This window comes from Sturnira hondurensis, unplaced genomic scaffold, assembly GCF_014824575.4.
Source record: "Sturnira hondurensis isolate 20B ecotype Veracruz unplaced genomic scaffold, ASM1482457v3 Scaffold0022201, whole genome shotgun sequence".
Taxonomy (NCBI): Eukaryota; Metazoa; Chordata; class Mammalia; order Chiroptera; family Phyllostomidae; genus Sturnira; species Sturnira hondurensis.
The window spans coordinates 6,865,369-6,877,869 of NW_028094832.1; the positions used below are offsets into that span (position 1 = coordinate 6,865,369).

General features: G+C 37.7%; 1 protein-coding gene across 1 annotated transcript; it reads right to left on the reverse strand.

Moving 5' to 3' along the window:
• Positions 1-931: 931 nt before the first annotated feature.
• LOC118978957 (chromatin target of PRMT1 protein-like) lies at positions 932-5,474 on the reverse strand. The gene is made up of 2 exons (XM_037034790.1): positions 5,455-5,474; positions 932-1,169 (listed from the first exon to the last, which is right to left on the reverse strand). Exons 1-2 carry the CDS (start codon positions 5,472-5,474, stop codon positions 932-934), a joined length of 258 nt encoding a protein of 85 aa, XP_036890685.1.
• Positions 5,475-12,501: the final 7,027 nt, after the last annotated feature.

Here is a 12,501-nt window from a genome sequence, read left to right on the forward strand (position 1 = left end):
ACAGCAAAATGAAACCAAATCCAAATCAAAGAAAAAAGAGAGGTTTCATACAACACAGCATCCAAAAACTAAAAGAAACACACTAAATGCACAAACCACCGACAAGTTTATAGACTATTATAATAGGTCCTCTCAACATCAATCAGGCATCTTAACTTCTGTTATCTGAAGGTTATTTATAAATAAACATAATTTAATTAGTGATAACTTTAACAAGAATCTCTCACAAGAGGGCAAGCAGGCTTCAATCACTGGTCTAGGAATTTGTGTCATGACAGTTTCTAAGTCAGCAGGTGTCCTTTTGTTTTCAATGTGTACACACCCAATTGGTTGTGTACTTGTTCCTTGGTCAGTACAGGGTGAACAAGGGCACTGTCCTTTGTCCAAGGCCTCAGTTTCTGTCCCTAAAGCCCCACCTCTCCGACCTATCATACAGCAACCTCTACTATCGATTCTACCACAACCCATAGCTCCACACCCCAGGTCCCCTTTGCCAGGACATCCACCACCTCTTTTTAAACCCACTAGGGGCCCTGGCTGGTGTAGCTCAGTGGATTGAGCGCAAGCCTGCGAACCACATGATCGAGGTTCGATTCCCAGACAGGGCACATGCCTGGGTTGCAGGCCAGTTCCCAGCAGGGGACACACCAGAGGCAACCATACATTGATATTTCTCTCCCTCTCTCCTTCCCTTCCCCTCTAAAGATAAATAAATAAAATCTTTTAAAAAAATAATAAACCCCCTAGGGGAGCTACTGCTCGTCCACCTTGGGGCAGGTTTTGACCTCAGAGCTACATCTCACCCCTAAAGTGGGTACTTGTGGTAGGTCCCCCAAGGGCATAGTCCTCCCATGAGCAAGCCTTTCTGGATTATGGGCAGTCCTCTACTTCCCTTGGCCAGAGCCCCTCATGGGCCTAACAGCACCTAGTGCTACTTTGAGAACTTTTGCTTCAGTTTTAACGCTGCCTGAACCGAGGGACTATTCTCCAGCTGCTGGGCCAGTCTCCTGTTTCTGCCAGTAGCTAACGGCTGTTGTTGGTGTGTGGAAGCTTGCATCAGCTGCCTGGTGTTTTTTATCTCAGTAAACCACTCCTTCAGAGACATCGTGGTGGTACCTTTTAGCACACCTTTCAGGGCTGACTGTGCAGCCACCTCCAAACCCTGAGAACTGAAGGAAACAGATGCTAGTGCTCACCCCTGGGCTGTCACCAGGTCTGTGGCAGGCGGGCCAGGGGCCAGCCAAACCTGAGCTGACAGTGGAGGGCCTCAGATAAACTTGCTGGGTGGTTGGTTAGCTGCCCAAGAGGTTAAATTGCTGGATGGTTTCCTGTTGCTGGAGGGCTGTCTGTGGTTGTCTGGTCCCCTGCTTGCTTGGTCTGACCTTCCTACATTTTGTCTGTGCCACCAAAGCCACTCCATGCAAAAATCTTTATTTTTAATTTTCATAATTTGTGTCTTCTGGTTAGATACTTCTATGATTTTTTTATTTTAATGATTGCACATTTCAACACCAGAACTTTAGTTGGCCTCTATCATTTCTATCCACTTATTGCTATTTACTTGAGAAGTCATTGTCATATTTCCCTTCTAAATCTTTAGTCAAGGTTTCCTTTCATTCTTTAAACATCTTTATAATAACTTCTTTGAAGTTTTTTGTGAAATTCAATATATAGACTTACAGAAAGAATTTATATTGATTTTTTTCTTAGGTATGTAGCACATATTCGTGTTTCTTCACATCTCTCATAATTTTTTGCTGAAAACTGATTATATTTTAAATAATCTATTGTAGATACTCTGGATTCTGGTGCTCATTACTATTGAATTTGAAGGTTTTTATTTATTTGTTTATAATTTTATCCACTTACCTTTACCAATTCTATAGCGTTTATGTGTTCTGCAATGTGAAGGCAGTGATCTTTCTTTCCAGTTCATCTATTTATTTACTTTTATTATTAAGCTTGAGATTCTAATGGTGACACATGGACTAGTATAGCTCATAGTCAGCTGAAGTTTGGCCAGAGATAGTGCTTAACGACCTTGATTAAGTAAGGTTTCCACTCTTTATGATTCATTTCTGTAAAGGTTAAGCTATACAATAAACAATCTAACCTACATCTAAAAGGACTAGAAAAACAGAAACAAACAATGCCCAGAACAAGTAGAAGGAAGAAAATAAGATCACAGCAAAAATAGATAACATAGAGACAAAGAAAAGAATAAAGGAGATCAATGAAACCAGGAGGTAGTTCTTTGAAAAGATAAATAAGATTGACAAACCTTTAACTAGACTCATAAAGAGAGAATGAAAGAGATAGAGAGAGAAAGGACCCAAATACATAAAATCTGAAATGAAAGACAAAAAGTAACAGCTGATTCCACAGAAATACAAAGGATTGTAAGAAATTACTATGAACAAATATACACTAAGAAATTGGAAAACCTGGACCAAATGAATAAATTTCTAGCAACATGCAATTTTCTAAAACTGAATCAGGAAGAAACAGAAAACCTGAATAGACTGATAACAGTGAATGAAATTGAAGCAGTAATAAAAAAAAAAGTCCCAGTAAACAAAAATCCTGCACCAGATGGCTTCACAGGCAAATTTTACTAATCATTCAAAAAAGAACTAACACCTATCCTTCTCAAAATATTCCAAAAAAATCAAGAGGTGGGAAGATTTCCAAGCTCTTTTTATAAGACCAGCATTATCCTAATGTTAAAAACAGATAGATACAACAAAGAAAGAGAATTATGGGCTAATATCCCTGGAGAACACAGATGCTAAAATCCTCTACAAAATACTAACAGCTTCCAGCAATACATTAAAAATGCCATACACCATGACCAAATAGGATATATTTGAGGGATGTATGGTTGGTAGCATATTCTTAAACCAATAAATGTGATACGTCACATAAACCAAAGCAAAGATAAAAATCACATGATTGTATGAATAGATGCAGAAAAGAACATTCAGTAAAACCTAGCACCCACTTAATTAAACTCTCAACAAAGTGGGAATAGAGGGATCATACCTCAACATAATAAAGGCTATATATGAAAAACCAACAGTGAAAATCATTAGCTATGGGCAAAAACTAAAAAAGTATTTCCCTTAAAACCAGGAGCAAAGGAAGATGTAAAACTGTTATTATTTGCAGATAATACCGTACATAGAAAACACTAATGATTCCAACAAAAAAATACCAGACTTAACAAGTGAATTTGGAAAAGTAGCAGGATACAAAGTCAATGCTCAGAAATTGATAGTATATTTATATATCAATAATGAGCTATCAGAAATAGAAACAAAAAAATACTATTTACTATTGCAACAAAAGCAAACACACAAAAAAACAAGGTATGTAGAAATAAATTTAACCAAGGAAGTAAAAGATTTGTATTTGGAGAACTATAGAACATTGAAGAAAGAACATTGAGGGGGATGAAAATAAGTGGAAATATATACCATGTTTATGGATTGAAAACATTAATTAACATCTTAAAAAGTCATACTACCCAAAGCACTCTATTGATTTGATTCAATCCCTATTGAAAAACCAATGGCATATATCACAAATCTAGAACAAATATTGAAAAAATTTATATGGAACAATAAAATACCCCAAATAGCTATAGCAATCTAAAATATAAGAACAAAGTTGAAAGTATCACAATTCTTGATGTCAAACTATACTGTAAGGCCACTGTAATCAAAACAACCTGGTACTGGCTGAAGAAGAGACATGTATATCAATGGAACGAAACAGAGAGCCTAGAAATAAACCCATGCCTTTACAGTCAATTGAAATTTGACAAAGGAGGCAAACGTGTAGAATGTAGCAAACACAGTCTCTTCAATAAATGATGTTGGAAAACTGGACTGGTGCACGGGAAAAAAAATGAAACTACACCACCAATTTACACCATACACAAGAATAAACTCAAAATGGATAGCTAAAACACTTAAATGTAAGCCATGAAACTACAAAATTCTAGAAGTAAACATTGACACTAAAATCTCAAATACCTCAAGTAGCAGTATTTTTGCTGATATATTTCCTAGGGGGAAGGGAAATACAAGAAAAATAAACAAATGAGACTACATCAAGTTAAAATGCTTCTCACAGCTAAAGAAACCATCAACAAGATGAAAAGTAAAGTCACTCTATGGGAGAACATTTTTGCCAGTGATACATCTGTAAGGGTTTACTCTCTAAAATATATGAAGAACTAATACAACTCAACACCAGGAAGACAAATAATCCAATTAAAAATGGTAAAGGACCTGAACAGAAACTTTTCCAAAGAGGAGACACAAAGGGCCCATAGACATAGGAAATAATCCTCAACATCATTAATCATCAGAGAGATGCAAATTAAAACCACAATGAGATGTCACTTCACACCTGCCAGAATGGCATCGATAATATGTCAACAAAAAACAAGTGTTGGCAAATGGTAGAGAAAAGGAAATCCTCGTGCATTGCTGGTGGAATGCAAGCTGGGACAGCCCAAGTGGAAAACAGGATGGAGTATCCTGAAAAAAATTAAAAATGAAACTGGCTTTTGACCCAGCAATTCCACTTCTGGGAATAAGAATCCTGAAAACACAATACAAAAAAAATATGTAGCCCTATGTTCGTAGCAGTGCTATTTACAATAGCCAAGACCTAGGAACAGGCAAAGTGCCCATAAGTAGATGAGCAGATAAAAAGCTGTGTTGCATTTATACAATGGAGTACTACACAGCAGTAAAAAAGAAGGAACTCTTACCTTTTGCAACAGCAAGGATGGACCTGGAGAGTATTATGTTAAGTGAAATAAGCCAGTCAGTGAAATACAAATGCCATATAATCTCACCTATATGCAGCATCTAATGAACACAATAAACTAATAAACAAAACAGAAATAGAGGCACAGATATATGAAACAGAATGATAGTTGCTAGAAGGGAGGGGGGACACTAAATTAAAAATAGTGAAGGGATTAACCAAAGAACATTTATGCATGACCCATGGACATGAACAGTGATATAAGGATTGGTTGAGGGAGGGGTGAGGGTGGGAATGGGTGGAGGTGGGTAAAGGGAGAAAAATCAGGAACAACTCTAATAGTATAAACAATAAAAAAGTAAATACTTTTTAAAAATATTGAGCTGTACATTCATAATTCAGGAAATTTACAAATCTGTCCCAGGTTTGCTTTGTTTTGTTTTTTTCCACATCTGAAGATATCTTTTCACTGTTTTTTTTCTCCCCTTTTTTTCCAAGAGAGGAAAGGAGAGAGAGAACATCAATTGGCTGCCTCTCATATAGACCCAGATCTGTGACTGAACCCACAACTCAGGCATGTGCTGCGACCGGTAATTGAAACATGACCTTCCAATTATGGGGTGACACTCCAACCAACTGAACCACACTGGGCAGAGCTGTCCCACTTTTTACCTTTTGCTGGGTTTTGCCATGTCATCAAGGAACAAGTGCTCTCTCTACTCTATCCTAAGTTCATATGCATCCTCATGCACACACAGGGTGGGACAAAGAAGGTTTACCTCTGTGAGTATGTAAAACACAGAATCCATTCTTGTATTATTTTTTAAATTAGTGTATTATTTTCCATACAAACAACAGTAAACCTACTTTTGCCCCACCCTGTGTGTGCATAGCATCGAGACCACCTAGGATGTGTGGTAGTGTATCAAGTTTACTCTGGCTATCTCGGTCCTTAGTTCTCCATGATAAACTAGCATGTCTTCTCATTTATTTCTTGCCCAACCAATATCACAACTTCAGGTAGCTGCAAGGCTGGTTGTCATCGAGATCAATATTGTTTTCGGCAACACCATTTGTCATAGGGCTTTTAGCTGCTCTGCTCCTAGCCAAGTTGGTGCTGCCCAGCAGTGAAGTAGCCAGTTTTCATCTTTTGCTCAGCTCCAGTTGAACACTCTCTGATAGAACAGGGTTGGAAAGTTTTGGAGTGAAGTAGAATTTGTTCAAGGCTTAAAAATCCCATAAATGTGCATGGTTCTTACAAAGAGTTCAGTCATTTTTCTTAAACATCAATACATCTATCACAATTTGTCATATCTATTTTAATTCAAAAAAATGAAATGTTTGTTTAACATGAAAAAATTGACCAGTTTATTGTTGTTATAGAGAGAGACTTGCAGATCTCCTCATCCAATCATTCTGCAAAGTCTATTTCTCATTGATGGGCTATCACACAAGTCACCTTGGACAAAGGGACCTAGTGTACAGCAAAGTAAGTGTAGCAGTGCACTAAACCACAGGACCTTCTGGCCACACTGCCTGCCTCATCACCTGAACCTATTTACCTGAAAGATCAGTGGACTACACTTATAAAAATAAAAATACGATCCCATACAAAAAAAGGATGCTAATATTTAGTATGAGGTTTACTCCTTAAAAATAGGCATTAGGTGGCACTGTATCCCCAGTAGATAAAATATATGGGTCTAGGAAACAAGAACTGAAAGCAGAAGTGGCTCTAGGACAGGGTTGTTACAATAAAAATACCACAAACTAGGTGACTTCAACAACAAAAATTTATTTCTCCCATTTCTACATGCTAGAAGTTCAAGATCAAGGTGTTGATGGGTTGGGTTCCTCTCTAAGACTTCTGTGTTTGTCTTGTGGATGGCCACCTTCTCACTGTGTCCTCACATAGGTTATTTTCTTTGGGCACACAGACTTTGGTATCTCTTTTTACATCCAGATCTCTTCTAGTAAAAATAGCAAGGCTGGTTTAGGGTTCACCCTCATGGTCTTATTTTAACTTAATTGTCTTTTAAAGATTCTATCCCAAACACAGCCACCCTTTGAAGTACTGAGGATCAGTGCTTAAATATAAGAATCAGTGGGAGGGACAATTCAGCTCATAAGGTCCTATTTACCAATCTTTCTAAGTACCCACTTGAGGAATCCATGAGTCTCTTTCTATAGAATCTGTGAGCCCAGAGGTCCTCAGTCTCTAGGGATGATTTCTAAGAGGGGACTCTATATGGTTAAATCTAAGATTAACACAGGATTATTTGGGGTTCCTCATACCAGTATACAGTCTGGCAGAGATAACTGACTCCGACTGCCCTCAAAAGTCAGTGCTGATGCTTTCTAATTGAGGGAGGAATGAATACATTTGATATCCAATAGACCCATTAAGGCAACGGGTGGTGCCCACGAGGCCAATTTGAACTGTAAACTAGCAAATGCAGCACCTGCATCTAATAAATGCATGATAACTTGAGGTCCAGACACAGGTTTCCCCAAGACTGAGGTCTGAGTCATCCTCCCTTGTAAGCCTCTACTGTGCAGCAATGCTCTCCAAGAGTGAGGGGACTCAGGAAGGGCTGGTATGAAAGGGGACTTATAACGTTAGTTCCAGCCTTGGTACTAGCTGTAGCATCGGTGATGGTGGCCCACAGTTCTTCCAGTAACTCTTCTCTTATAAATTGTTTGGTTATTTCAACCACAGAATTCTAGAAAAACTATATCTGGGTAATGTACAACCTAGATTCCCTTTCCTGGTTCTGTGCTTGTGGCCCATTTCTGAGTGTCTGTGAGTATTGGCTGTTATCACTAGCAGATGCTTCCCTTTCTGTGGAAAATTGTTCTTGGCTGGTTGGAGCTACCTTACACCAGAAGTTAATCAGACCCACTCAGACTCTGAGAGAAGCTCTAGCCAGTGACTTCCTAATATAATATTGTAAATGCTGATCCCCTTGCCTCAGATAAGGGCAATGTAACAGATTAAGTTCCTTCTCCTAACCTCCCTTTCACCATGTAGGTCAGGCAAAGTTCAGGATCGACCTGAACCCACATTATTGCTTGGCACTTTTCCCTTCCTTATCCTATTCCATGGACTCCCTTAAGGTTTTCTTGAAAAGTTCTCAGTCAGTAAACTGTGAGTACCAAGAGCTCTCTCTCAGGCTTTTGCTTCTCAGGAACCCGATCTAGACATTTGCATCTCAGGCAGGAGATGAGACACTTTCCATTCTGATTTGAGATAAGACACTTATCTGTAATTTGAAGAGAAAGTTGGAGGAGTAATTTTCTATCTTCACGATAGAGGGTTACTTTAATACTATAATATTTTAAAAGACTGGCTATAATAAACAAATCAACAAACAACAAACACTGGTGAGGCTGTGGAGAAAAGGGAACCCTCATACACTGTTGGTGGGAATGCAGACTGGTGTAGCCACTATGAAAAACAGTATGGGATTTCCTCAAAAAAACAAAAATGGAATTGCCTTTTGACTCAGCAATTCTACTGCTGGGACTATATCCTAAGAACCCTGAAACACTAATCCAAAAGAATCTCTGCAGCCAAATGTTCATAGCAGCATTATTTATAATAGTCAAGTGCTGGAAACAGCTTAAGTGCACAGCCATAAATGAGTGGATCAAAAAACTGGTACATTTACACAATGAAATATGCTGTGACAAAAAGAATGAAGGAACTCCTACCCTTCACAACAGCATGGATGGAATTGGAGAGCATTATGCTGAGTGAAATAAGCCAGGCAGTGAAAGACGAATACCATATTATTTCACCTATAAGTGGAACCTAATCAACAAAACAAGCAAGCAAAATAGAACAAGAGACATGGAAATAAAGAACAAAGTGAGGGTAACCAGAGGGGAAGAGGGAGGGAGATAATGGGGGGGGAAAGGGGGAGGGTCAAGTCAAGAAACATGGATAAAGGACCCACGGGCAAAGACAATGGGGCAGGGGGAGGATTGAATGTGGGAAGTGCAGGTGGTATGGTTTGGGAGAGTAATGTGGGGGGAAATAAGGACAACTATAATTGCATAACAATAAAAAAGAGGAAAAGAGATAAAACAAAAAAGAAAAATTATTTTCTAATTGAATGGCATTATACAATTTGAAAAACCAGTGACTAGACTTGGAGATGTCAATTTTGAAACACATACATAAATATGTGGACTTCCTGTGCCTAAATATCACGGGTAGGTACAACTCTTTGAGTTGCCTATTAATTTGTAATTTTCAAAAATATTTCCAAGATTGTTATTATCTTTTTTTCCATGCAATTGTTTAAGTAACATTGTAGTTTACCTTAATAAAAATTTTCTATTTTTATAGGTATCAAACTTAGCATTAATCAAAAAGTATTAAAGCCACTGTTTGACTGAAATACAACTGCTAGTAAGGCAAAATTTTTAATATTATATCATTGTAGTTGTTATGACTGCATATCTTATCACAGCATCTCTGTGGACATTGATGCAAACTGCCTAATGCATGCCTCAGGCAGCTAGGAGTGAGGGATAGTATTAAAAAAGAAAACACGGAGTGGTAGAATGCAGAGCTGCAAAACATGGCATGGTTAAATTTCATGAAAATCAGGAAATTAGTAGATGGGGCCAATGTTGACACTTCAGTTCTTAATTATCCTAATTAGAGAGCATCAGAATAGTAAAATAATGTTTATTGAGCCTGGCAAAGTGAAACAGTTTCATTGTGCTTATTGCTTGCTTTGGCAATCATGCTGCATTGTTGACTCACACACTGTGGAGCTAACAAAACCTCATAAGCCATTTTATGTGGATTATGGTTAAGTCAGGCTCCTCTCTGATATCCCTTGTAAAATTGCTACTTTTAACTCAAATGTAAGAATTTTCATTTTTCATCTACCCTATGTCTCATTAAGTTTGGCTTATTTTTTTGGTGCATGATCAGTCCATCTTGTAATTGAGCTCATGTAATTTTGAGTAGTATTTCTTGTTTTCAAGGTTTTGGGGATCTCAAAATAGAAGGTAATATATAGATAAATTATCATAAAACATTGTGTCACATGAGTCATAATGAAGTATGGAGAGAATTCTGTGGGAGAAGGTGATGTTTGAATTGAGCCTTAAAGGAGGAGTGTGTATATATGTGTGTATGTGTGAGAGAGAGAGAGAGGGAGAGATCTATTTTTCATATATATATATAAATAGATATATATATCTATTTTTTATATATATATATAAATCATTTCAAGCTGAGAGATTGAGGGAACAGTCTATGCAAAATATTCAAGGGCAAAAAGCATTCTGAAAATTATTGATTATTTGGGTCATTTTCTCTCTTCTTTATAACCAATTCAGCTAAATTATTTGACTTGACATCTTATACTAAATTATAGATTTTTCAGTTTCTTCTATAATCATTATTTTTATTAGAGGAAAAATAGTAAAAAAAAATAACTCACACATCATTACAACATTAGAGAGGTATATTAAGGAGTGTAAGTTACTCTTTCTTCCGATGAAACACCTGAATAGGTGATCTTTAGTGTAAAGGCAAATGGCTAGTATATTATTTTGGATGGTTATATTTTATGATGGGAATGTGGCTAAAAAACTGAAAGTTTTATTTCCTCTGCCCTGAGATTCAGAAATATACCTGATATACAATAACATGTCTATGTTCTTCCTTAATCTTGCCTGGCACTAAGTCTGCTCATTTAAACTAAGAAACAGGAAAGGTTTCTCCTTATGATATTGATATGAACTTTCTGGATTTGTAAGGCATCTCTGCTCCTCAAACTTGATCAGAAACACCAGTTATTTTTCAGTATACCTGGGCATTGGGTTTTCCAGGTGGAGAAACTGGGAAAGAATAAGAGTGCAGAGAACAAAACATACCCAGGTGTCTTGGGCCACACTCAGTACATATCACAGCCAGTCCTCCCTCACTGTCAAGAACTTAGTCACATGGCTCCAGCTAACTCTGTGTTCCTGCTCAGCACACATGGGCCCAGAAACAAACAGTACTGTGGGAAAAGGTAGAAGTATCCATCTGGAGTGGGAGACCACTCAGTTGCTTTTTTTTTCTTTCACAAATACATGCATAATCTCCACCTATAAACATTATTATATGTATTTAAATTTTCAGTTTTAAAAAAAACAGCTGTATTACATTCTTGGCAAGAAATCTATTTTGTTTGACAACACATTTCTAGATTTTTCTATTTACTGCTAGAGTCTATGCACTTAATTACTGTACAGAGGCACTACATGTGCACTTTTAATATAAAAAAAGATTTTAGGAAAGTATTTACGTATTCCACATTGCACAGCCTTCATCTATTCCTCTATTTTGCAACCATACTCAGCGATTTCTTTGAACATCCTGATTACCAGTGTTCTGAACTCTGCATCTGATAGGCTGGCTATCTCTTCATCCCTTAGTTCTGTTTTCAGAGTTTTGATCTGTTCTTTCATTTGGACCATATCTTTTGTCTCAGCACATCTGCTATGTTGTAAGAGGTGGAGCCTTAGGTATTTGCCAGGGTGGGGCAACCACAGAGCTGCACTGTGGCAAAGTCTGGATGAATGTTTCTTCTTTAACTGCTTTGATGCCGGGATTCCATACAGTTGGATTTTCTGGCAGTGCTTATTATTTTTTGGTTTTTAAATTTGTTGTTGTCCTGCTTTTGGTTGTAGGAGGAGGCATAGTGTATCTACCTATGCCTCCATCTTAGGGAACAGCAGTGATGGGAAGGAAACTGGGACTCAAATTAACGATTTGGAGCACAAGGGAGAAATAAACATTCAGCCAGAACAGAATGAAGAAACAAGAATTCAAAAAAAATGAGGAGAGAATTAGGAACCCCTGGGACAATTTCAAACATCCCAAAACCAAAATCATAGAGGTGCTGGAAGGAGAAGAGGAAGAGCAAGAAATTGAAAACTTGTTTGAAAAAATAATGAAGGAGAACTTCCCCAACTGGCAAAGGAAATAGACTTCCAGTAAGTTCAGGAAGCTCAGAGAGTCCCAAAGAAGTTGGACCCAAGGAACCATACACCAAGACACATCCTAAGTATATCACTCAAAATTGAAGATAAGGAGAGAATCTTCAAAGCAACAAGAGAATAGGAGATAGTACCTTGCAAAGGAGATCTCATAAGACTGTCAGCTGATTTCTCAAAAGAAACTTTCAGGCATGAAGAGGCTGGAAAGAAGCACTCAAAGTCATTAAAGGCAAGGACCTACATCCAATATTACTCTAACCAGCAAAGCTATCATTTATTTATTTTTTAAAAGGTTTTATTTATTTATCTTTAGAGAGGAAGGGAAGGAGAGAAGGAGAGAAACATCAATGTATGGGTGCTTCTCATGAGTCCCCTCCTGGGAACTGGCCTGCAACCCAGGCATGTGCCCTGACTGAGAATCGAACCGTGATCATGTGGTTCACAGGCCCGTGCTCAATCCACTGAGCTACACCAGCCAGGGCCAAAGCTATCATTTAGAATGGAAGGGCAGATAAAGTGCTTCCCAGATAAGGTCAAGTTAAAGGAGTTCATCATCACCAAGCCCTTATTATATGAAATGTTAAAGGAAATGATCTAAGAAAAAGAAGATGATTAAACCTATGAACAGTAAAATAACAACACATACTCACAACCATCAACAACTGAACCTAAAAACAAAACTAAACAAAGACGAAAACAAACTAAACA

What these genes read in the sequence shown, in the direction of transcription:
- LOC118978957 (XM_037034790.1), bottom strand. Translation starts at nt 5,474, where the DNA reads ATGGCAAAACCCAGCAAAAG. An exon ending in ATGGCAAAACCCAGCAAAAG is followed by an intron (nt 1,170 to 5,454) that starts GTAAAAAGTGGG and finishes TGTTTCCTTCAG; the next exon opens with TTCTCAGGGTTTGGAGGTGG.